The sequence below is a fragment of the Acanthochromis polyacanthus genome, chromosome 13 (assembly GCF_021347895.1).
Source record: "Acanthochromis polyacanthus isolate Apoly-LR-REF ecotype Palm Island chromosome 13, KAUST_Apoly_ChrSc, whole genome shotgun sequence".
Classification (NCBI taxonomy): domain Eukaryota; kingdom Metazoa; phylum Chordata; class Actinopteri; family Pomacentridae; genus Acanthochromis; species Acanthochromis polyacanthus.
Window position 1 is genome coordinate 34,522,161 of NC_067125.1, and position 24,511 is coordinate 34,546,671.

Below are 24,511 nucleotides of genomic sequence, written 5' to 3' on the forward strand. Positions count from 1 at the left end.
GACGTCTGTTTTGCTTTTGGTAAAGGCCAGTGAGTTTTTCCTATTTTTGCATATGCCTTGGTAAATTGCCATTCTTGTCGCAGCTGAAACGTTAATTTGTTTGCTAGGGAAATCAAGTGTTTCTTAAGCACCTACAATGTCAACAGTCACACGGATCCATGTGGTAAGTTTGTGTTTGAGAGGAGCGAATCAAGTCAACAACGGTAAGTTATTACCACACTGTATTTTTACTTCTCATTATTACTTCACAATACAGTGTTTGTGCCGTAATAGATAAATGACAAAGACAGCCAATCAACTAACTGCTCGTCTTCTTCCAGTGAGTCCTCTTAAAACACCTTTGCACTGGGCTTTAATACAAAAAAAAGTACAGTATTTTTATATAGTGTCACAACAAGTACGATTATTTAAGTTAAGACGCTGCACACTGTAAAAAGAACTGCAATAATCTGATAGGTCAGAATCAATATCTGTCTAATGTTGCACAGGTTTTGCTTTTCAGTTGAAGCTATACTAAATCTCGACTATTTACACAAATGGAGAAACATTAAAAAGAAATCGTTATTAGAGGCAAGATTTTTGTGAGCTCTGTGTTTTATTAAGTTTATGAAATGACAAACAGTTGAAATATCTTCATTTCTTTTTGCAAACAGCCAGTGGAAGCTTTCCATGTGTGGAATGAGGTGCATTACTTGCTTCTTCATCCGCTTTACTTTGTAAACTCTAAGAAAAATGAGCTGCCCAGCGAAGACAAGGAAGCCTATAAGCTCCCTTTATTAATTCTGAATATGCATTCAAATGTTTTTATTTACTTTTGGGTGAGGGCTAGAAAATTAGAAAGTCTCAAGTGTATAAAGCACTGAATCAGATACTGGAAGATGGCATGTAATGGAAAAACTGTAATGAATTACTGATAATAAATGTATTTAAACTACTATGCAGCCAACAGCATAATAAACGGCAAACTGCTTGCTTTGCTTCCCTGCAGCTTGGACCCAAAAACAGGAAGAATAATGGTTAAATGGGTGGATCCACTCTTTGAAAGCAGCCAGAGTGAGTGAACTCAACTTAATTATTCAAATGATACTGCACATATTCAGTGAGACAATTTGCTTCAAATATGTACTTTACTGTAAGCTCTAAGTAGAAATGATCTTGAAAACAGCCAAACTGAGTTGTAAAATCTGTTTCTCTTTTCTGTAGATGCAGCGACACCATTGAATCAAACATCTGACAGTGATGCACCCTGTGCTTTCGTTTACACCGTAGTTCCTGTCCAAGTTCTTTATTTTTTGATGTTCCCTGTCGCTTTGTTGCTGAACGGCGTTGCTGCCTGGGTGTCCCTGCACCTTAAATCCACGTCCACCTTTGTGGTGTATCTGAAAAATCTGGTGGCTGCTGACCTGATCATGACCTTGCTCATCCCAATCAAAGCTGCAAGTGGCTTGCCGGGTGCTTCGAAGCAATTATACGTACTTTCGTGTCGTTACTTCAGTGTCTTTTTCTACAGCACACAGTATACATGCATCTCTTTGTTGGGCATTATCAGTGTCGACCGTTTCTTCAAGATCGTGATGCCCTGCAGCAAGTTGGGGCAGAATCTAACTTTAGGCAAACTGATATCAGGTGCTGTGTGGGCAATTCAATTTGGAGGTACAGCTTTACCAAATATCATTTTAAGTCACAAATCAGTGACAAATATGACAGAGATCAACAGTTGCATGAAGCTGAAAGCACCAGCAGGACTTGAATTCCATGAAGGCGCAGTGATTTTTGTGAATGTTTTCTTCTGGTTTGTCACTGTGGTCATTGTGGTCTGCTACATTTGCATCGCAAACAAAGTTATCCAGTCTTTCAGAAACTCTGGCAGCAACAACAACCAGGGAAAGCAGAAAATCAAACTACGCGTTTTTCTGGTTGTCATTGTGTTTTTTGTGTCCTTTGGGCCGTACCACATTGTCAGGATCCCATACACTTTTCTACAAGTTAACTTTTCCTCCCATACCAACTGCTCTTATGTAATAAGCAAATTTGCCAAGGACCTCAGCCTCTGGCTTGCTACCACAAACATCTGCATGGACCCACTTCTCTACGTCTTTCTGTGTCGAGAGTTCAAGGAGAAACTGCTGTCCACGATGGAAAAATTTTCAATCTCAATTAAATCAGCTTCAGCAGACAATACAGAAAGCACTGCACCACAGCGTCGATTCTGATAGAAGTCATTCGAATGTTATGCCACAGTCTGAGCTCAGATGTTACTGCAGATTTTGTAAACTGCATGCCACATTAACATTTCACTTTTTAATGCATTTACTTCTCAAACAGATACTGAAATCGTTCCGTGTGTCCTGTCAAAGTGTGGCTTTAAATAGCTCGGAAACCACTAAGAGGAAATACAGTTAGGATGTAGGAAACAAACAGCATGAGGAAAGTGGGGTTTTTTCCTGCTTTTTTTTTATGTCAAAGTAGCTCTGAAAGCTCAAAATCAGAGGTGAAATGAAAACATCCATGCAGAACGCTTGTTTATAAATGCATTTCACAATGATGTCTTTTATGTTTGTGGTCACTGTAAAAATAGGTCATGTCTTTAAGAAGCTCTGCAGATGTGATGTGCATCTATGTACCAGTGTCATCAGTTTGCAGCACGCTCACCACTGCTTGCCACGGACGATTTACTGCAAAGAATAAAGGATGCTTGCAACAAAACAAGGCCACTTGTTCTGCACCTATATCTTCCATCTATGAAGACTCACGAACTGTAAATAAAAAATAAAAAAGAGCCACTATTCTGCAGTGTTACACAAAAACAACTTTTAGTCAACACATTTTCTGTAAACACTGCTTGCATACTCCAGCTGAGCTAACTGTGCATTTCATAAGTTGTTTTTGTCAACTTGATCGCTGGTTTATGCGGTTGCTATGTATTCAAAATTAAAAATAAGGTTGTGGTTACCTAAACCTTTCTGTCTCTTTGGCTCTGTAAACCACAAATGTCCATGTGATTTGCAATGAAATGCATTCTCACGAAACAACAACATTCATGTAATAAACACATGCAACTTCCTTCCTATACATCCTAGTTCCTGGTTCAAATCCAAACAAAATCACACAGGAAATCATGTTGCTCTCAGAATGCACTATTTTTATCTAGAAAGCTCAAAAGGGAATACAACTCTAGAAAAACAACACTCGATTAGATGTGAGGGGAATGAAATCAATTCTTTGTCATGTGTGACAGCAGTTAGAGAGTATACATGTTATTGTAAAAACACACAGAGTTGACAGACATAGGATTTTAAATATAATATATAAAAAATATTTTGCACAAAATACTGTCACATAAGGTGCTTCTCTTGTCACGGAATAGCATGCATTTATAAAGGGGGAACTTTGAAAACCACAGTACAGTATACATGACATTCTTGAACAGCGAAACTTTGTTTGTTCCTATGGTAGGGGTTGAGACTGATGAGAAAAGACAGACGGCTAGAGGTGGGGTAAATATGCGGCGGGAGGGAGGAGCGGTAGGGTGCAGGAGGTCTCTCAATGTGGGTCAGAAAATGAGCCCATGGCTTTGGTGTTTGCTTGTCAACAGCTACTAAGACTGACGCAAGCCAGCGGAGGCAGAGGGACTGGCACGAAGCAGAACAAGCCTCTCAGCAGACAATTGGAACAGGAAGCAAGGAAGGAAAGGGTCTTTCACCCGGAGGAAGACTGGCAAACTCATTGGGATTGTGACAAGACAGCCACACAGTAGCTCCAGAGACCACCCATTGTAAGAGCATCAAACACACACATACACACACACTTAAAGAGAGAGAGAGTGAGAAGGAGAGAGGGGGGAGATACACTGAGAAAGACTTAAACCTCAGGTCAGCACTAGTATTTCTTGACCAACTTAAAAAAACTTTAGTAACACAAAGAGGTTTTCAATTTCGGATTTTCTTTCATTTCATTTTCTTGCTGTGGGGTAGAAGGAGAAAGAGGAATTGGGCATTCACGTCTTCCGTTTTGGGAAATATTGTTTTTTTTTTCATTTGCTTTGCTCATTATTCTCCCCCATGCCCTGCAGTCGCAGACGATAAAGACGCAAAAGAAGGTAAGGCTCAATTAATGGCTCTACAAGTACATCTTTTAGATAAAAACACCAGCAGAAACTGGGCAAAAAGAGATGTTTTGTGTAAAAATAGTTGGGAACAATCTAATTAGCATTAGTATAGGCATTAAAACAGACAAAAGATTGAGAGAAATCTATACTTTGGTTGCTATAGCACTTGCTTTCAGCACCAGTGGCATTCTAAGTTTTACACACAGAATTAGCAAATTGCCACATCTAAAACTGAATATTAAGACTATGTTTATATTTGACTGTGTGTAGTTGTCTTTAGTATTTATAGGCTGCTGACAGTGGCAGAAAGTGGCCTGTACTTGCTGATATAAAGACAGAACAGAGTTAATTCTTAACAGTAGTTGCATGAACGAATAAAATAACTTAAAGTAACTCAGCTACAGTGTTCTCTAAGTTCTCTAGAAAAAATGTGATATTTGTTGCATTTGTTCAGGTTCTGGAAACATACAGTGTTCCTTCATTGCAGCATCTCTTGTAACTCTATTTGATGTCCTTCTTATGTCTCCTCTTTCTCTCATCCGTGAAGGGCCCGCTGAAGATCTGAAGATGAACAACACCTTCTCCAACACCTCCATGAAGTGTGTTCGGGATACCAGTGTAACAGCTGTGGTTTTCCCCTGTCTGTACAGCATCCTCTTTATAGTTGCCCTAATACTGAACTCCCTGGCTGCATGGATCTTCTTCAACATTCCCAGCACCTCAACATTTGTGGTCTTTCTCAAAAATGTGGTAAGTCCTTTGCTCCATAAGTGTCACTGTCATTACAAATACATACACACACACACAAAAAAAAAAGCATACTTTGGATCCTTCCCTACCAGGTGGTGGCCGACTTGCTGATGACCCTGACCATCCCTCTGAGAGTCTTAAGCGACGCCGGCGTTGGTTCTTGGCGTCTTCGTGCCTTCCACTGCAGATATTCTGCGGTTCTCTTCTACATCACCATGTACATCAGCATCCTCCTGCTGGGCCTCATTAGTTTGGACCGCTACCTGAAGATCGTGAAGCCCTTTGGGAAGTGTATCCTGCAGCGCGTCCGTGTCGGTCAGCTGCTGAGTGCTGCAGTTTGGGTGGTCATGTTATGTTTAGCGCTGCCCAACGTAATTTTAAGTGACCAGACGCCACACGTCTCTGGAGGCAAACTGAAGTGCAGCTCCATGAAGAGCAAAGCCGGCCTGCTGTGGCATGAAGGGTTCAACTACTTCTGTCAGGTAACTACTAATTAAAGAACTAGCTTGACAATTTGGGTAATTTTTTGCTTTTTTGGTGAAAAAAATATATTTCAGATGAATTAAATGGAAAGAATATTTCCAGGCACATCTGTTTATTCAGTATGATGTCAGAGTTAGCCGTTTCAATTCTGTTTGAAACCACTATCACAGCCTTTAATTGGTAATAGTGGTTTCATATTTAGTGTACAGATGACAGTGGTTTCAATCTTCTCATGTAACTCTCCATAAGAAACCAAATAAGTACATCCTACAAAATGTTCTACCTTTAAAATACAAATGGGTGACAAAAAAAAGATTAAATGTTGACTTTTAAAGTGAGGAGATGTGTTGGCTTTGTTATGCTGTGGAGGACCTTTTGCTTATACAAATCAAAATAATGTTTCAAGTGATCATCTTTATCTCAGGAAGAAACATTTCAAGTAGTCTCTTCTTCGTATGCACAAAGTAGTTTTAAAAATGCTAAAACTGCAGTTGACCTTTCAATTCCTCAAAATCACAAGCTGTGACAAAAGCCATGAGAAGTCCCTGCCTTGCTTCATGTGCTTGCAATATGTTCCTCCAGGTGGTTTTCTGGGGTACGCTTGCCCTCATGGTGGTTTGCTACACATTCATCAGCAAGAAGGTCTATGAGTCATACAAAGCCTCAAAGAGCAGATCTCAGGCAGCCAGTCGCAGAACCAAGGCAAAGGTCTTCGTGGTGGTGGGGGTGTTTTTCATCTGCTTCGCCCCCTTTCACTTCGCCCGCGTCCCCTACACCCTGACCCAGACCCGCAGCATCGCCAGTCATTGCCAGGCACAGAACGCGCTCTACATTGCCAAGGAAACCACCCTGTGGCTGTCGACCACTAATGTGTGCCTGGACCCGCTTATCTACGTGTTCCTGTGCAAGGTGTTCAGAAAGAAACTGACCGCCGCACTCTGCTGGAAGCCGCTTTACAAAGGTACCACGGAGTCTGCCACAGCAACGTCAACTCAACTAGAGATGTCACAAATAAACCACAGTAACAGACTGTCATATAATGGCATGCTGCAGCACAGTGAACAATACACAATGGAGCACAATTAATAACTGTTATAGCCCCGGGTGAGATGAGATGTTTTACTTGTAAATAGCTTTTGTTCTTGATGACAGGGTGTAAAAAAAATCTAAGAATTAAGCAAAGTTAGCAAAATGTGGCAAATGAACTTTGTTGTGCAAGAGTAAAAAATCTAACATTTCTGGGAGTGGTCATAAAGTTTCATGTCATCGGTGAACACTGTGGTTGATACAGTACTAACCAAGCACTTCTGTATTTGTCAAGTCATCCAACACACTTCCTTTGTTGTGCTCACTGTCATTTTCTGCTTCCTTCTGTCTAATCTCGCTCAAACTGCACTTTCCTTTCTCAAAACGTTGGCTAAATGGTAAACAACTTGACAGCACAATTTTTCAAGTGATTGCCACCAAGTGTACAGGCACTGAAAGATAACAAAAACGAGTTGGGAACAAAGGACTAAGACAGCAATCTCTTCTAGAAATATGTATATCAATAATAATATTAATAAATTTTATATTTTTCTTACTACAAGTGCATAGTGTTTATTTTTGTGCTTAATGGAAATTTTAATACACAGCACTATAAAGCCCACATGACAGGGTTTATTTACATGTTGATTAAGTTCAAAATTATGATCATCAAATCAAAGACAAATACAAAAAAGGAGTAGTCACTGTATGTATGCAGAGCTGAGGTTAAGTGTAACATAGGTAGGAAAGTGGCATATGAAGGATAAAACCACCTAAAAACAGTGACGGCGAGAAGATGAAAAGATATACAATTCAAATAATATGATTTTTTTTTAAAGTTTGCTTTTTGTGGTTGCTTTTCCTTTGGTGAGAACTGATTATACAAGATTAAAAATATGTTATAAAGCAATCTGTGAGGTTTAGTGGCATATTTCCGTTTGCAGACAACCTGTGAGAGCTGTGGTTTCACTGACCTTTTGTGTAACCACGAAAAAAAATCCTGAAAGCAGTGTGATGATGATGATGACAAGACATGACAGTATCTCTCAATGGTATGTTACAGAGCTGAAAAGTAGAAGGTCTTGGAGACAAGTTTGACCTGAAATACAACTCTGTCGCATGTGGTTTATCTGAAAAACGTGTCACTATAACAATAGTCTGTATTTTATGTGAAAAACTGGACACCAGGTAATCAAGCAGACATTGATAGTGACATGCTAACCAAAAACATGCTCACTGACCTTCTCTTCACACCTCTATGTACTTTCCTACTTTGTATTATTAGTTAATGTTCATATCTGTGCAGACATTGCATTACTTTGCATGTTGCATATTTACAACTTTAAACTTCAGACATTTATATAATCATTTATGTTGCATTTTTCATACAACTAAAATGCAACACAAAGTGTTTTACAGATAACAGAAGGAAAAATGCAAGAAAACTGTACAAACAGGGAACTGTGATCCTATATGACACATGCAATAAGGAAACACCAGATGAAATAAAATAAAGTAAGATAAATACGTAAATAAGAATGAAACAACATACCTACTCTTAAAACAGAGATAGAAATCAAAAATGCTAAAACAGAATTAGGAATTTTAAAAATGAAGTGAAACTGTGCACTAAATACTGTAGACTAAAATATAAAAAGATACGAATAAATAGAGAAATCAATAAAATGAGTCCAAAGAGCAGTAATAAAGAAAATGTATCTAAGCAAAAGCCTGGCTAAAAGAGTAGTCTTCAGTTTGCCTTTAAAAATGTCACATTAACTAGTTCACCTCAACTACAGACGGTTATCTTTATTTCTATTTTATTTAACCCCAAATGTGATCAGTATCTGAGGTACTCTTGATACATGTTGAACAAAGAGACCAACAGAAACTTTTTCAGTAGATTGCTCTGTCTGCTGGAGATCAGATGTCTGATAAAAACTCCTAGCACGGCTGCAAACTTTTGCAGACACCCACAGCACCCATGTAGCTTTTAACAATACTGCAGCAGCATCTGATTAATTTTTGAACTGAACAAGAGAAGAGAAAAACACAGAACCGGAATACATTGACTTTTTTCAACACTGCAACACCCCAAAGATGGGTTTCAGGACATTCACAAACTGGTTCTGCAGGATTAATGTCCCCTCCCACCTGATTTATAATCACGTCTGCATGTGGGTTTGATTAATATAATAATGAAATATGATCTTTCCTCATCCCACCCTCTGTCACTTACGGCAGAGGCTGATATTTGGGCAGGAAATTAATGAGCTACAGTGCGGTCAGAGTGCCGACTGCAGCCGGTGGAAGGACCGTTCGTCACCCTCAGATTAAATCCTCTGACAGATGAGCCTGCAGTAGTGAATTATGAGAAATTCTAAATGACATTCATGGAAATTAAACAAACCCTGAAGATAGTGTAGCCAAGTCGTCTACACAGACACAAGTTGGGGACAAAAAGAGACAAATAATAGGGACCAGGTAGAGGCATGGGATTGACAGTTTCCCATAACTGGTTGCGTGGCGGTGCACCTTTAACGTAAGAGGAAGCCTGTCATGTCTGCACGTCAGAGATGCCAATCAGCTGGTTTAAAAATGTTTTCATATCAAGATGCCCCAGAGAGATGGCAGCTTATTAGAGCTTTAGACTTAAGCTGTGAGTCAGAGAAGTCATTCTGACACACTGTTCAATTGTTGAAACTTTCTCTGAATAAAAATAGGATGAAACTGAAATGGCTTACTTCATTCTATCACCCACTGGCTACTCAGTGGGTGGTTTAGACCCCAGTGTTAGAGCCGGTTGTTCATCAATAGCAGAGTCAATAGATTTGATCTCCAAGTTGCTCCCAAAGGCAGATGACGAACTTTCATGGCAACTCCACCACATCAGTATCTGTGAATAAGAGGGACACATTATAAATTGCACAAGTAAAAAGATGCTACATAAGTGCAGCCTGTATGGTGTAGCACACACAGAACCTGATCTCAAGAACATGTAAGAAGGTTTATGTGATTAAAATTGTGTCACAATATTTTGGACTCATTTCACTGGGTGAAGAGGGTCAAAGGTAAAAAAGTGAGTTTTATAGTAAATTCTAGAAATTGCAATAAATTTCCTATAAAATTATATTGTGCTACCATTGACTCAATCACTGATTGACCTTCAGTTATTTTTTTCCCCAATTTTGATGCTTCATTTTTCAGTACTTACAAACAGCTCTCATGTGGGCGGGTTATACAGCACTGCGCCCTGATTAGCCAACATTTTGAATTGACAAGTCAGTGGATCAGAAGTGCAACTTTGACTTATTCAGAAATAGACATGTACTGCTTTTCGGTGACAGAAGTGTAAGTGAAAAACTAAGACCTAAAATAAAACAGGAAACTGGAAGCAGTGACTACAGGACAGAAATGATGTGTGAAGGAAGGTGAAATGTATTTATAATCAAATGTAGCACTCTTATATAATTTTACTGAGGTTCTCTCTATAAGCTCATTTCTTTTAGCTTTCAATTCACCTACTTTGTTTGATTCATGAAATTTTGTTTTTACAACACAAAGCTAATCCCACACACACTAAGGACATGTCCTTAAAATCCGCAATAATCCATCTTGGCCACTAGAGGGGGAAATAACTTCCATAAGGTGGCAAATAAATATTCACAGAACTGCAATGCCTACTGTCCTTAGGAGCTTGCAAACTAAGAAGTTATCTGACTACACCAGAAGTTAAAATCTGTCATGTTGTGCTGCTTGACAGCTGCTGTTTCTGACCACCTTCTACCCTACATATGAGCCAATTTCTGATAATTTTTGTAATATAACATACAGTCGGGAACAATCCAAATACAGACACAAAACACTGGCAGGTTAAAGTACAAAAGCAACTAATCCAAAAACGTAAAACTGGTGAGAGAACCAAACATCTAAATCACAAACCTGGTAAACATGAGGAGCACATGGAGCATACATAGGGAGTCAGGCTGGAACAGGTTGGAAAACAGGATGACTAAACAGGTGGTATTCATCAGGGTGACAAAAGTAGAACAAAGGAAAACACGGGACTATATATACACAGGAAACTAATTGGTTGACAAGCCACAGGTAAAACAGATCAGTCCAACCAAAAGGGAAGGCCCCAGACGGAGGCAGGAAGTAAATAAAACAAGAGGCACACGAGGCCAGGAAATGTCAAACTAAAGCAGGACTTAAACAGCACACACGCTGGCATTTCACAGAGTGGTATTCATTAGATAGACCAGCTCTCAAATGTTGCATGTTACAATAGTCCAGGCTCGCTGATTAGAATGCTGTAATTGTGTTTTATTGTGCGTTTAAAGCAATCTGATGTTGTAGCAGAAACACCTGAGTGTGGCTGTTTGCATTTGCATTATGGTAAACAGTACATGGACTGAACAGCCACAGAGGGAAGTCATTTGGTTTGAGATACACAATGACACATGGTCATGACTTACTCTGACATGTGCTTATTGTTGTGTAACACAGTTGGATGGAAACTGGTGCCTAAATTAATATTCACGAATCAGATTCCAGACTGAAATAAAAAGGTCTGCAGTGGATTTTGTGCTGCCTCATAAATGCTGATGTGTGTTCCCTGCATTGAGAATAATTTAAAGAAAGCTGTGTGGAGAGCTCCATGCCAAGAATTTGGACTTGAGTTTAACATAATAAGCACCATGATCAGAAGTTAAAGTTGGAAATGCGACAAACAATAAATGGTTAGACGACACGGGGCCAGTGGAGCTCTAGTGCTGTACAAAAATGCCTTCTTACTCATTTAGAAACACTACGGAAATTATCACCACCTTATGGAAATCATCTTTCAGGCCACCTGACACATCCAGTCCAATATTCAGCTTCATGGCTTTACTGAAAAACAAAACAAAGAATCTGTACGGCTTTCTGTTAATCTTCTTCACACTATTGTCTATACACATCTTTTTTGCCACCAAATTTGTTTTTAATTGTGTATAATCACCTAAAAGTACAAGTCCTTGTGTTTTTGTAGATGAGTTCTTTATATCTACAGAGGGAGTGGGTCCTTTGCCTTGGAGTCCCTCATACTGCAGCACCACGTTGCACAGTGGCTCAGAATAGACAAGTTAAACATTAGGCATTTCCCTGAATTCAACCAATCGGTGTCGAGACACATCAAGGCTGCTCAGAAGTACCTAGACTCGAGTCAGCACTTTCTTCTCCCCTGAAAACAGCCAAATTAGAGTTTCTTCAGGGGAAGTTCTTGTGGTTGTGACACGCACAAAAGCTCGGGAAGCCCTAGACTGGCCTGCCAGGGTCCTGCAGAGGGAAATGGTCTATAGGCTGTTGAGGTTTAGGGGAGCATGAAGTGAGGGGTTACGTTCTGCAGCCTCAGTGCTAGATGGTAATAAATCTGTCCAACATTATTCTTGATGTAGATAGGTGTTTTCTCCATCCAAGAAGTTAAAAGTGCATTTCAGAGCTAAGGCCAAAATCACCTCAAAGTAATTTCTGTTATTTTTGATTTCCTAATTCAACCCTCATGTCCAATTGTGTATCTGTGTATCTGTATATCATGGTTCTCTTAAACTCATTAGGAAACAGTTGCAGAGCCTACTCTATGTGAAGGTAGTGGGTCATTACTTACCACTTAAAAAAAAACAACAGTATTTTTCTTTTATTTAAAAAGTTCTAAAATTCTAAATAAACTATTATGGAATCTACTATCACATTTAAAATTTTGAAATATGGGCTACTGTACCCACTTATATGAATAAAACATCCTTTGAGATCCCATTAATGAATATGAAATTGGGAAAGATCCCTCAGAGATGAAAAATGCTTCAGGATTTTTTAGGGGCAACAAATTTTTAAACTTGAAAAGTCCAAGCTGTTTTTTTCTTCATATTCTTGATGGGTCAGTTTTGTCCTTATATAATGTGCATGTTAAAGGTCGATTCTACATTTTTATATAATCATTTTAGGACATCAGGATTGCTTTCATTTGGGTTTAGAATATCAATCATTCAATACATTAATTCATCCATTTGGAGACATGATACTCACATTAAAAGATAAGCATTTTTAAACATTTTTATTGATTCATTTTGTTCTTTTTGCTGCTCACCAAACTATGCCATACTTGCGGGTGACGGTGTGCGCGCCCCCGCCACTGCTTCAACTTCTCGGCAGGGACGCGCCCACGCAGCTGCCACGTGATCCGCCTGCCAGGTCATATGATCCGTCTTCTTCCTGGCTGGCGTCAACTTTCGCACTGAGCGACTCCCAAACAAACGAACATGGCGGATTTGGAGGAGCGGCAGAACCTGCTGGAAGATGAGGACGAGGACCGGCAGACCCCCAGAGGACCCGGCAGACCGATGCTGCCCATCTGCGACCCCAGTCACCTGCTGCACCGGGTGGTCGTCCTGGTCTTCATGTGCTTCCTGGGGTTCGGTGAGCAGTTTTTAAGGGATCCTGACGGCTCTTTGTGGAGATTTTGGACTAACTTAAACGAAATAAATCGCTTTGTGTATAAAGGAAGCTTGTGGTGTTGTAGGGTTGGAAGAATGTTGTATTATTAGTATTGTTGCTTTTTCCTGTAGTGTGTTCTAATGTTGATCCTCTGTTCCAGGAAGCTACTTCTGTTATGACAATCCAGCTGCACTTCAGACTCAAGTCATCCAGGTGATTCAGTCTCTAGAAATGCAAACTCACACACCAGGTCATTGTACCACAAATGCAATAACTGTTATAGGTTAGTTTAGGGCAGAGAGAGCAAACTTCAGCAGTGCAAAGGTTTTTACACAAGAGACAGATTAACCTAAGCATTTGTAGAATCAGATCAATGTAAACCTACTTCACCTGCAATTTCTATCTATCTATCTATCTATCTATCTATCTATCTATCTATCTATCTATCTATCTATCTATCTCTGCTATTTTTATATAAGGAGAGAAGTCAAGTGCATTTTCATTATACATTGTGTCAAGATAATAATCTGATTCTGAAGAGCAAAATCAGCATAAAAGTAAAGCCAGATTAATCAAACTCACCTCTTGGTTAAGGCTCTGTTTCAGAAGCGTATTGAAGATAGTTAAACTGGACTCTGATGTGTGTCCTCACAGGATATGAAGCTGAACACTGCCACGTTCATGCAGCTGTACGCCTGGTACTCATGGCCAAATGTGGTTCTCTGCTTCTTTGGAGGATTTCTGCTCGACAGGGTCTTTGGCGTCAGGTAGAAAGACCAATGACTCGCTGTAATTTTGCACTCAGTGTGTGTGTTTTTATCCCCCGCCGGCCGTAGGCACGAAGGGGGATATTGGCGTGGGCACGTCCGTCCGTACGTCTGCATTTCGTTTCCGGAGCATATCTCAGAAACTGCTTGAGGGATTTCATTCATATTGCACCCAGGCCATCTCTATATAGTACAGATGTGCCTTTTGGGGTGTATGACCTTCACCTGACTGTTTTGTTGTTTTTTTTTTTTTTTTTTTAATTGTGGTGAAGATGTATCATTTTGTAGGTGTGTCGTCCAGTATAAATTATTATTTCTTGCACTTAGAGGTACTATATGTAAGGCGGGGGATGTTTTAAGCGGAGCGTGTTTATTGTTTTGGATTTTCACCAAAAATGAAAGAGTTGTGTAGCTTGTGGTGACATCATCTGGGTCATTTTCCAATCTTTTTTCTTTCCAGGCTGGGGACTATCATCTTTTCTCTCTTTGTTTGCGTTGGACAGGTGGGTTGATTTGAAAATCTAGATATGAGAAAGAGAATGTGATGTACCAAAATTGACTTTGTTTTTTTTTTTTTTAACTTTTCCACCTGTGCACAGGTTATATTTGCTTTAGGAGCTTTGTTCAATCGCTTCTGGCTGATGGAAGTTGGACGTTTTGTATTTGGGTAAAAAAATCTGATTCTTTCATTTTACCGTAGACATCCAAGTGGCAAATATTACCATGGTAACCAACCCCTAACAGATAGATAGTATTAGAAAAGCACAAAAAGGAGAACAATGTGGTAATGGAACTAATAATATGCACACAGCCACACATACTGTACCTTTTTGCTTTCAACAAGAAATTCTATAATATTCACTTCTCAAATCTCCAAAACTGATCACAGCATGTCTTTATTTCACAGGCTTTTAACCACACAAGGACTTTAAAGTCTGAGATTCAGGTTGGTCTTGTTAAGTCATGTAGCCGACATGCACCTTTTCCTCGTTTTCTTTTCTTGTCTAGTATTGGCGGAGAGTCCTTGGCTGTGGCCCAGAACACGTATGCAGTCAGCTGGTTCAAAGGCAAGGAGCTAAACCTGGTGTTTGGCCTTCAGCTGAGCATGGCCCGACTGGTGAGGACGCTGGAGAGCATGTACTTAAACATGCCTTGAAATGACATGTTGTTGTTTTCTTGGACTGTACAACATGAATGTTATCGATACTGTGAAGTCCATTTTCCTTCCTCTCCACTCGTCTCAAGGGCAGCACAGTGAACATGAACATCATGGGCTGGGTGTACGGGAAAGTTGAAGACCTGGTTGGTTCTCCTGGGCACACTGCGCTCGGTGCATCACTCATGATCGGTAAATATTATACACGTGTGATTAAATTTCTTGCTTCAGTCGAGCAGAATAAACTTTAACGTGTTAAATATGGAGATCTGGTTACATTTGCTCTATCTAAGTCAGCGTGGGCGATACCAGAGCCTTTCTCTGTAACTAATGATCTCAGATAACACAGCGAGCAGAAGCAGAGAGAAAGAGAAGTGGTATAGAGAACTAAAAGTGCTCCTGGCTGCCTCAGAAGTGTCACTTCTTGTAATTTCAGCAGCTGCTTATTACTGATGTAAAGTGATTCCAGTTTTGCCCACCTTGCAGTTGTCTTGTACAAACTGTTCCTACTGTTGGCTAAACTTTAACCTGACCCTTTGACCTAATAACAGTACAATCAGCCAGCAGTCATGAGTCATGCTGGTTTAGGCTGTGATAATCTTATCATGCTGTAAGTAAAACTTATTTTGTACTTTTTCTCTCTTCAGCTGCGGTAACCTGCCTGTTTTCTCTAACTTGCGCCTTGGTGTTGGCATTCCTTGACAAAAGAGCCGAGAGGATCCTTCAAAAGGAACAAGGAAACACAGGTAATATATTCTAAGATAGTGTCTTTTTCTTTATCTTGTGTCTTCCTCTTTAACCCACCATCTGTCAATAACTCCTAGAAGGAACTCCACAATCAGGGGAGAGTTTAAGGCCATGTTTTGTTTGTGTTGTTATCTAAAATTGACATTTCACCTCGGCTTCCCCCCTTTGTCTGTTGTTTACTTTTCTGTCGCACCGGTGACAGAAGTGTGCCAGAGCTGTTATGTTTTTGGTTGATCTTGTGAATGAAATTCATCAGGAACACTTGGAGCAAAGTCCATTACATCTACAAACAAATGTTCACTGAGACTAAAGGGTGAACTGAGTAGAATTTGGTGATCTCACAAAGCACATTTCTGGACATAACTGAAGAACTCTTGCGCTAAACGTGAAAAAAGTTTTACACAAAACATACAATGATAAATTGATGGTATTTAATGTCCAAATTGTCAAAGGTTGCCTTCATTATGGCATCATGGTGTTCTGTAAAAGCACTTTTCTGGATGTTATTCAAAGCCACAGATTGTGGTCAGATGTTACATTTGGCCCAACATTGAATTTGTAACACTAGTATGTATAATAACAAAAAATAAAAACCAATAATATGCAAAGTGGCCATATTGAGTCCCCATGTTGAAGCTAATTCTACAGATCTTCATTACTGCTGGATTGAAAATGTATTGAATATCCTTGTTTAGAATTTGTAGCTTTTTTGCAGCAACTGCCATATTTGAAGCATTCTCTCCTGTCATGGCTACAACTTTATGTTCTAAATTGGTTTTCCATGATATTATCCATGCCTGTAAGCACATACACACAGATCTGATTCTGTTTGTTCACTGATTGTATCAAGAATCTAGATAGATGTGGATATGAAGTACAACTTGAGTATTTGTCAGACAAATACCGTCATGTGGTGGTAGTATTAGGTTTTCTGATGACAGGAACAGTTAAATTTAATGTCGTATATTGTTTCGTTTTTACAGAGAAGTCATTGTTCTTCTTGTGGAATTATTGAAAGCAAACAGTGGGATTAAACCAGCCCTGTGTGTGTTTTAATTCTGCATTTTAGGCGAGGTGATCAAGCTGACAGATGTGAAAGACTTCCCCATCACCCTGTGGCTCATCTTCATCATCTGTGTTTGCTACTACGTCGCCATTTTCCCCTTTATTGGACTGGGACAGTGAGTATCACGTCCCTGCTGTCTCTCCAGGGGTTTTCACATGTCTGTATATCACTCAGCAGTAAAGCGTTGTCCCCTCTGTGCTCCTGTGTTTCTCATAAAGTACAGGAAGCCCGACATGCATCACCAGGCCATTCCAATGCGTTCTATTAATTTGTAGATTTTATTTATTTTAAGTATATTGTACTTCTTTGTGCCGTTTGCAAGTGCATTGTGTGTTTTCGAAGGATACTCCGGCTTTCTTCCCACAGTCCACAGACATGCTGATGTTAATTGGTGATTCTAAATTGTCTGTAGGTGTGAATGTGAGTGTGATTGTTTGTCTCTACGTGTAGCCCTGTGATAGAGTTGTTATTGAAGCAGAAATGGAGCTTATTTCTCTGCTGAGGTGAAGCTAGGTTTTGGGCCCAATAACAATATTTCAATTGTCACTTAACCTTGGGTGAGGGAGGAAAAGAGGCTGCATCCTAAACAAGATGCCATTGTGGTCAGATTGTGTGGTATGAATTAAATAGAGAACCTCCATTAAACTAGTACAATGCCTGTATCAGAGGATGAGCATCCTAGCAATGCTGTGTTGTGATCAAACCACAAAGGGAGGCAGAAATGGAAAAAAAAAAAAAAAAAAAAAAGGCTTTGCAGTGAAAGAAACCAGTTGCAGTTATCTCAGTCTGAATTCTCTTCACTGAAAGGCACTTTCAGATCACTTAGCAACTGACGTGGGTTTTCCGCTGAGGGTCAGTGCTTACAGAGCAAATAGCTGCTACGCAAATGGGAGACAGAAAACAATGCAAAGAAGATTGAGATACCCGCTGCAGGAGTAGATGGAACCTCTCCTCCCTTTGTCGTCATATCGGCACCAGCACAAAGGCCAAGCAGTGCTGTTTGCTCAGTATCTTTTGTTTTTTTTTTGTTTTTGTTTTTTTGCAGGGTGTTCTTCATTGAAAAATTCAACTTCTCCCCAGCTGAAGCCAGAGCTGTCAACAGGTAACTCAGGTCAGGTGTAACAGAGCACTGAGACCAAGCTGCCTGAAGGCTCTAACATCATTATAGCCCGCTCTGTCTCATGTATCTTGCAGTTTGTTTGTTTTTTGCAGGGACACAGTAAAACACAAAAACTTTTCATTTTAACCTTGCATATAATCAAATTTCTCCAGTTTTTGTGGTAAGATTATTGTCATTTATTAGCTCAAACTGCAGAATGACAGTCAGATTTTTATTTTATACAGTAGCATGTATAGTATATAAATTTTTATCAGTAGTTTTATGGATATTGATTCTTAAAGGATTCATTTTCATCACTCATCTCGTTAGCCGAGACCTCTCATGTCATTCTTTGTCGTCCCCAGTATTGTGTACATCATCTCCGCCCCTGCATCTCCAGTCCTGGGCTTTATAGTTGATAAGACGGGGAGGAATGTGATTTGGGTATTAATTGCCGTGGTTGCAACACTCTGTGCCCACATGATGCTGGCCTTCACCTTCTGGAACCCGTGGATCGCCATGGTAATGCCCCCGGCAACCTTTTGCATGACACACTTCTCAACAATTGTAGGACGAATGAATCTCACTGTTAGCAAAAGCTGTATACCAATCATTAATCTGGGTGCGTTCTCTTCAGAGTGTGCATGCTAGGTAGGGTCCCAGTGGTTGCAGAAGTTTCCAAAACGCACAGTAAATTTTAAGTTGGTTACATTTCTGTCCTGCTTGTACTTGCACACCCATCGATTCACTGTGCAGCCACCGTGCTGTAATGTGGAGCCTTTGTTAGAAGGAATAATAGAAGTTTGCGTAGGCACAAATTAAAACATTGATTGTGTTTCTCTTTTTAACAGAGAGCGCTATGTGTGGCTAAGTCAGCTGGATAGCAGCTGGAACTGAATACACAATAGAATACAGAGTTTGGTTTAAAGCTTTTGAAATAGTAGTAGAAAATACTGTTGACTTTTATCTGCTTCTTCAAGACTGTGCTTATCCTAGATTTGACTGATTAGTGACCTGACAACCCAAAACCTGTCCTTAGATTTTCGTTCTGATGAATTAAAGGGGAACTTCGTTTTTTTTCAACCTGGGGTCTGTTTTCATAGGTCTTTTCATACATGTGAGTGATGGAGAAATTAATTTTCGATGTAGCTCCAGTATTTAGCCAGGCAGGCAGCTTAGCAGCTCAGCTAGCAAAAAGTATGGGGCAACTTGCCCCCCCACCCCACCCCCCACCCCCCCGCGTCAAAGTCCGCCCCAACGTGCTTTTTTCCCCACACTGACCGGCTCAGATAGTCTCAACGAGTGTCCCACAACATACTAGAGATGAGAAGTGAATGAAAACATCCACATTACTTGGAGACTACAACAAATAGCGATCGCCAAGTAATGAGGATGTTTTCGTTCACTTCTCATCTCTAGTATGTTGTGGGACACTCGTTGAGACTATCCGAGCCGGTCAGTGTGGGGGAAAAAAAGCACGTTAAGGCGAACTTTGACGCGGGGGGGGGGGCAAGTTGCCCCATACTTTTCGCTAGCTGAGCTGCTAAGCTGCCTGCCTGGCTAAATACTGGAGCTATGTCGAAAGTTAATTTCTCCATCACTCACATGTATGAAAAGACATATGAAAACAGACCCCAGGTTGAAAAAACCGAAGTTCCCCTTTAAGCTGCATAATGATATACTGTTATAAAGACTGTATATTCTTGTACATGTTATCATACAGTATGTAAATTGTGTTTTGTTGCATCTTACTTTCATTTCCACAAAATCCCTTGGTAACACAAAACAATTTTAGAGCATGTATGTTCCTTCCTTTGTCTTCCAGTCGCTGCTCGGTGTCTCATACTCCTTACTGGCCTGTGCACTGTGGCCCATGGTGGCCTTTGTGGTGCCTGAGCATCAACTGGGGACGGCCTATGGCTTGTATGTACTCTCACCTATGTTAATATGCCTCACATTGGGCATATTGTGCTTTTTTAGACAGTCCAGCAGCAGATAATTATAGCTATTCTTTTTTTTATCGACACTGATGTGTATGTTCTGCCTTTGCCCACCAGCATGCAGTCGATCCAAAACCTGGGACTCGCTCTCATTGCCATTGCAGCTGGAGCCCTCCTAGACACCAGAGGATACCTGGTGTTGGAAGTGTTTTTTTGCGCCTGCGTTTGCCGTCAGTATTTCTAGTCTTTTTATGTGTGTTTCTGGAAGTCTAGTCTTTTAAAGTCCTGCTAGACACTTTTGAGTGATGCTGTCGGAGATTTTTCACATTGGTTTTCATTCTCTTTTCTTGCAGTTGCTCTGATGGCAGTAGTGACGCTGTACTTTGTGGATTATCTCGGAGGTAACAGAAGAATGGAACTTTGAATTCTCTCTCCTCTCCACTTCCACTCCCCCAGTTCAGCGCTGCTCGTCTTCCTTTTCTCATGTGACATCTCCTCCCTTTACTCTGCCACTCCTCAGCACCAGACTCACTCACTTCCTAATCTTCTCCATCTTCTTCTCTCGCTCCAGGAGGAGATTTGAACCGGTCAGCATCAGCCAGAGCCAAACTCCAGAAAGAAGCCACTTCAGCCGCAGAGTGAGTAGCTTTGACCCTCCATCACTGCTTTTCCACCCACTTACCCAATAATTAGATGAGCATCTCAGAAACATATTGAACAAGTCACTCACGTAATCAAGTGGCACAGACGTAGTGCAGATAGGAAGACTTGAGAGCTTAGAAAAAGCTCTTGCACTAATTTATTCTGGATGCGTCTTTAGCTGAACCTGTTGCAGTCACTTTAATATAAATCTGCTGAAGTTCCTCCAGTGTGCAATGAGGCAAATATAAAAGATTTAACAAACTGAGCATGATTTTCAATATGATAGTTGGTCAATGTCAGTGGTTTTGTCATTAAATAACTCAAGCTGAGGTTTTTATGGATTTGTTCTTTGATCATATTCTGCCCTTAATCTGCATGAGTCACATGCATAGACAATCAGTTCACTGTGTATTTACAACTCGTAGTTTTTAAAAATAAATGCAAAATAATAGTTTACTCTGTTCTGGAGTGTAAAGAGGGGATAAATCACGCTGTCACTGATGTGTTGGTTGATTGGGCTTTAATCGAACAAAATATTTGAGTCGTTGGTCTAGAAAATTTGCTGGTTTAATGTTTTAATTATTAGTGTTAACAGTTTTTTAGCCAAATGTTCACAGAAAATAAACATTTTAATAGCTTCCTTATTGGAAACAGGTATGCACATGAAAAGCTTTGTAGCAAATTCTGCACCAAAATGAAGTCTTTATAGCAGAAAAGAGTGAGGATCCACTCCCAGCTGCTCTCAAACAGTATCTTATTGATAACTGCTGTGTGACATTTCAATCAATAAGATCTCCTTTGGGCACAAATGATATCTTGCAAATAAAATATGTTTTCAAACAGTGATGCACTCACCATCCACGTTTGACAATCATTTATAACATCACTAATAGAACATTTTCCCTGTTTTAAAGTGTCAGCAGGTGAAAATCAAAAGAAATTGTAATTTTGTGAGTGAAACACGCACGCTGTGTTTCACTGTCTTACTTCAGAGCTTTCCGTGCTTTCAAAGGTGGTGACCTCTTTTTCTATTTTTATTTTTTATAGCTGCACTACATATAACGTAATAAACATAATAATATTGAGTGAAAGACAAACATGACATATTTAACTTTTTTTTACTGCAGCATGGTAAAGCTTTAGTGTATTAGCTGACCAACCTAGGAACATTTATTTAGGCCTTGGTTTTCAAATCCATCTATCTTGACTGCTGCGTCATTAGAACACCACCTGTGGTTGGCTTGTTTTGCACTGGCAACATTAAAATTAACCGCACTAGCTGTCATGGTGGTCACGACTACTTTCTGTTCTCGTTCTTTGCATGATATTAGTCACAATGGGTGGGAATGGAAGTTACATCTGTGTCTGTCTCTCTCTCTGTCTCCAAAAACTCTATCTGATCTGTACTTTGTTTTATATTTAGACTGACCAATATTTTCTGGTCCGTGCTGTCATGATATTTTCCAGATGATGATGATGAGCGAACACACATGGTCCTGGGCTTCAGAGCCAGCAAGCTGCACTGTTCACCCCACAGCTTTCAATCTACTGCCATGGGGCAGGACTGCGGTTCTGACTCCACCCAGTGATCTCATCTGTGGTTCTTCACACCAAAACTGACTGTCTGGCATTGGCTATTGCACAACTCCGTGTAAATAGCTGATTGCATCCATGTCAGGACACTGACAAATGACACCGGACACCACACTCATACTGACTTTATTTCTGTCCATGTTCACTCAGCTCCTGACTCCTCTGTGTGTCTAACTTCAGCATGAAGTTTCTTCTGCAGTTATAGAAGAAAGTTAAGATGCTTAAAAAGTGTTTTAAAACATTTAAATGTCAGAACTGTTAATCAGAAGGTGTGTCTAGTGGGAAGGTAGAATTCCTGATGAAAGTTACTTCATTTTATTACATACTATTCCAACTCATGATATAGAATTCCTATAGTAAGTCAGTTTTTAAAGGTATATTGGGGTGACTTTGGGTGTTTTAAATGCTTTTTATTCTCTTACTGTTACTTGCCTTAATGCAGACCACTCAGCAGCTCACTTATGTGCATATCATCTGTCAGCATTCACAATAATTACCAACCAAAATCCTCCATATTGGACTCTCCTTAGGCACAATGGGTTCATCTTCAATTTTAATCATATGCATCATTGACCTTTTATGGTGGATAATCTCAAAAAGAGCATAGCTCTTTATTGTTTAAATCTTTATTGCTCAGTTCTTTTATTTCTTAATTTCTTTATCTGCTGTTGGCTGATTTGCGAGGTTCATAAAAGTTTACTTTCTGTCGCATCATCAAATAGCACATTACTGTAAAGATAAGAGAAATAGAAAGGAGCTCTTTTGAATGCGTTTATCCGAGTAATGACATTCCCAGTTTCAGGTTTTATGAACTCCTTCATTATTGTGACTTTTTTTAAAGAATCAGTTCCACATTTGAATTATATTTTGAATATTGTGTTTTGCTCATACATCAAGCTCAGGTAATTAACTTGTTGTTACCCAAATTAATACTGACTACATTTGAATGATGCAGCAAAATACTCAAGCACTCTGCTTAGCTCTCACTGTTCCAGTAATGTGGAAGCAGATTTGTGTTGCTGTGCTGATTTCTGGGTTGCAGACTGTGGATGATTAACATTCACTACCTCAGTGGGGCAAATGAGTCCCAATTAAATTCTTAACAGAACATTCAACAGATGTAGGAAGATGGTCAGTATATGAAGGTATAACGGAAGGATTGCACATGAAAATGACCACTGTGTCAAACGTTTCGAAGCATGCTGCTCTACTCACCTGTCAATCATTTGCACTTTGAGGTATTGGACAGCAGTGCGGTCTTTGTTTCACTATAAATAGTTGTGTTAAACTATGACATGTTATTGACCCATCTCTGTACAAAATGATATGATTGTACAGCTGACAGCAGACATGAACAAACGTCACTTAGAAGTCTTTTTGTAGAACCAAGTCACATTTGATACCAAGAACTATGACAACCAATAAAACATTGTTTTTAAAAAAAAAAAAAAAAAAGAATTTGAATTCTCATTTCATTGCTGCAGTAGCTTTTCTCGACGATTTCTTTGCTGGTAAGTTATTTTCTCTGCTTTTTCGCAGCAGATTGGGTCATTAATCCTACTGAAAATATTTGCATAATTGTGCTCATGTTGGCTGTAGAGATGTTCACGGTGGTCACGTTATTATTCTTGCAGGATTAGAAGGCAGCCCAGTAAGATGACATACGGTGAGCTTGCTAGACTGATGCCCATGTCTGCTTTTGGTTTACGCAACCGGTACCTCTCCAGATTGGGCACACAGGTATACAGACGCACACACACACCCTTTAGGATGAGACATAACTCAAACATAAATCCATTTATTAATTCATTGAACCTGTATAATCTGGACACTGGCAATAGTTTTACTTAAAGATTTTTACTGCTGCAGTGCTGCTATTTCAACTGTGGTCTTTTTTTTCCCTCCCCCTCTTCATTTAATCTGCCTTTGTCTTCTCTGCTCTCAGCTCCCAGACCACTACTCTACCCATCTGTCATCACTTTCCCACAGGAGTGTTCTGAAATGATGCCCTTTCATTCAGTGGTCCGCTTGGTAACTTTGTGGCTCCAGACATGTATGCACTAAAAAAAAAAAAAAGAAAGGACACCCTTTTTTTTTTTAAACAAAATGTTATTGCACTTCAAGGTGTTTTAACCTTCACCTGTTCTGGGTATTTATAGGTGTATCTGTTTACTGGCTAATTTCTAACACGATAGATTATTTTTGGATCAGTCATCAGGGAAAGATGGCTAAAAAAAACATCAGAATTATTTTTTCCCCTCAGGAATTTGAATCATAAAATTAGACAGATTTTTTCATGGTGCATGAATGATTTTTTTAGGGTTTGTTTTAGAGGTGCAACCCTCTGCAAACAACAGATGGCACCACTTCCCTCAAATGTTTAATGCCACCTCTTGCCTCAGCATCACTGCTTTTTAATTAAAGCCTTAAACCACCTCAGTTATCAGTTCCTCGGTTTTGCTTAACTGACAAGTTACTAGAATAAGTTCTGGTGATCAAAAAAAGTGGCACAACTGGTGAAGTTTTCTGGTTTGTTGAATGTTGACATGCTTTTTAATATATATATATTTAAAATAATAAAATTTGTTATAAACCACAGCTCCAGACAGTGTCAGTGGAATCCTTATCATTTCGTCCCACTGACCTGTGATATAAAGTCA

The 24,511-nt window shown here is 39.7% G+C and overlaps 3 protein-coding genes across 7 annotated transcripts; all 3 read left to right on the plus strand.

Moving 5' to 3' along the window:
* The first annotated feature begins 1,013 nt into the window (after nt 1-1,013).
* Nucleotides 1,014-2,241, plus strand: LOC110945225 (P2Y purinoceptor 13-like). Its single transcript, XM_051958301.1, has 2 exons — nt 1,014-1,053; nt 1,270-2,241. The coding sequence occupies exons 1-2, from the start codon at nt 1,014-1,016 to the stop codon at nt 2,211-2,213; spliced, it is 984 nt and encodes a 327-aa protein (XP_051814261.1). The 3' UTR covers nt 2,214-2,241.
* A 1,311-nt stretch (nt 2,242-3,552) lies between these two features.
* LOC110945235 (P2Y purinoceptor 13-like) lies at nt 3,553-6,923 on the plus strand. Of its 3 annotated transcripts, XM_022186829.2 has the most exons (5): nt 3,553-3,775; nt 4,073-4,099; nt 4,656-4,858; nt 4,951-5,340; nt 5,924-6,923. In XM_022186829.2, the coding sequence occupies exons 3-5, from the start codon at nt 4,676-4,678 to the stop codon at nt 6,425-6,427; spliced, it is 1,077 nt and encodes a 358-aa protein (XP_022042521.1). In that variant the 5' UTR covers nt 3,553-3,775; nt 4,073-4,099; nt 4,656-4,675; the 3' UTR covers nt 6,428-6,923. The 3 variants fall into 3 exon arrangements, with proteins under 3 accessions (XP_022042521.1, XP_022042520.1, XP_022042522.1); XM_022186828.2 differs by lacking the exon at nt 4,073-4,099 and having other exon boundaries at nt 3,554-3,775; XM_022186830.2 differs by lacking the exon at nt 3,553-3,775 and having other exon boundaries at nt 3,787-4,099.
* A 5,668-nt stretch (nt 6,924-12,591) lies between these two features.
* Nucleotides 12,592-24,449, plus strand: mfsd1 (major facilitator superfamily domain containing 1). 3 transcript variants are annotated; one of them, XM_022219251.2, is made up of 17 exons: nt 12,592-12,823; nt 13,002-13,054; nt 13,496-13,608; nt 14,069-14,111; nt 14,208-14,275; nt 14,617-14,725; nt 14,854-14,956; nt 15,412-15,510; nt 16,581-16,692; nt 17,623-17,679; nt 18,042-18,198; nt 19,502-19,599; nt 19,734-19,846; nt 19,970-20,017; nt 20,188-20,254; nt 23,486-23,591; nt 23,797-24,449. In XM_022219251.2, the coding sequence occupies exons 1-17, from the start codon at nt 12,667-12,669 to the stop codon at nt 23,854-23,856; spliced, it is 1,563 nt and encodes a 520-aa protein (XP_022074943.1). In that variant the 5' UTR covers nt 12,592-12,666; the 3' UTR covers nt 23,857-24,449. The 3 variants fall into 3 exon arrangements, 2 of the variants coding, with proteins under 2 accessions (XP_022074943.1, XP_022074941.1); XR_002596946.2 differs by having other exon boundaries at nt 12,595-12,823; nt 21,726-23,591; XM_022219249.2 differs by having other exon boundaries at nt 12,595-12,823; nt 21,726-24,449.
* The last annotated feature ends 62 nt before the right edge of the window (nt 24,450-24,511 follow it).

Bases quoted from the DNA above. Each gene is read 5' to 3' on its own strand.
- mfsd1 (XM_022219251.2), top strand. From the start codon at position 12,667: ATGGCGGATTTGGAGGAGCGGCAGAACCTGCTGGAAGATGAGGACGAG. The intron at 19,600-19,733 runs GTATGTACTCTC...TTTGCCCACCAG, and splicing joins CTGGGGACGGCCTATGGCTT to CATGCAGTCGATCCAAAACC. The intron at 20,018-20,187 runs GTAACAGAAGAA...CTCTCGCTCCAG, and splicing joins CTTTGTGGATTATCTCGGAG to GAGGAGATTTGAACCGGTCA.
- LOC110945225 (XM_051958301.1), top strand. From the start codon at position 1,014: ATGGTTAAATGGGTGGATCCACTCTTTGAAAGCAGCCAGA. The intron at 1,054-1,269 runs GTGAGTGAACTC...TTTACACCGTAG, and splicing joins ACTCTTTGAAAGCAGCCAGA to TTCCTGTCCAAGTTCTTTAT.
- LOC110945235 (XM_022186829.2), top strand. From the start codon at position 4,676: ATGAACAACACCTTCTCCAACACCTCCATGAAGTGTGTTCGGGATACC. The intron at 4,859-4,950 runs GTAAGTCCTTTG...CTTCCCTACCAG, and splicing joins TGGTCTTTCTCAAAAATGTG to GTGGTGGCCGACTTGCTGAT. The intron at 5,341-5,923 runs GTAACTACTAAT...ATGTTCCTCCAG, and splicing joins GGTTCAACTACTTCTGTCAG to GTGGTTTTCTGGGGTACGCT.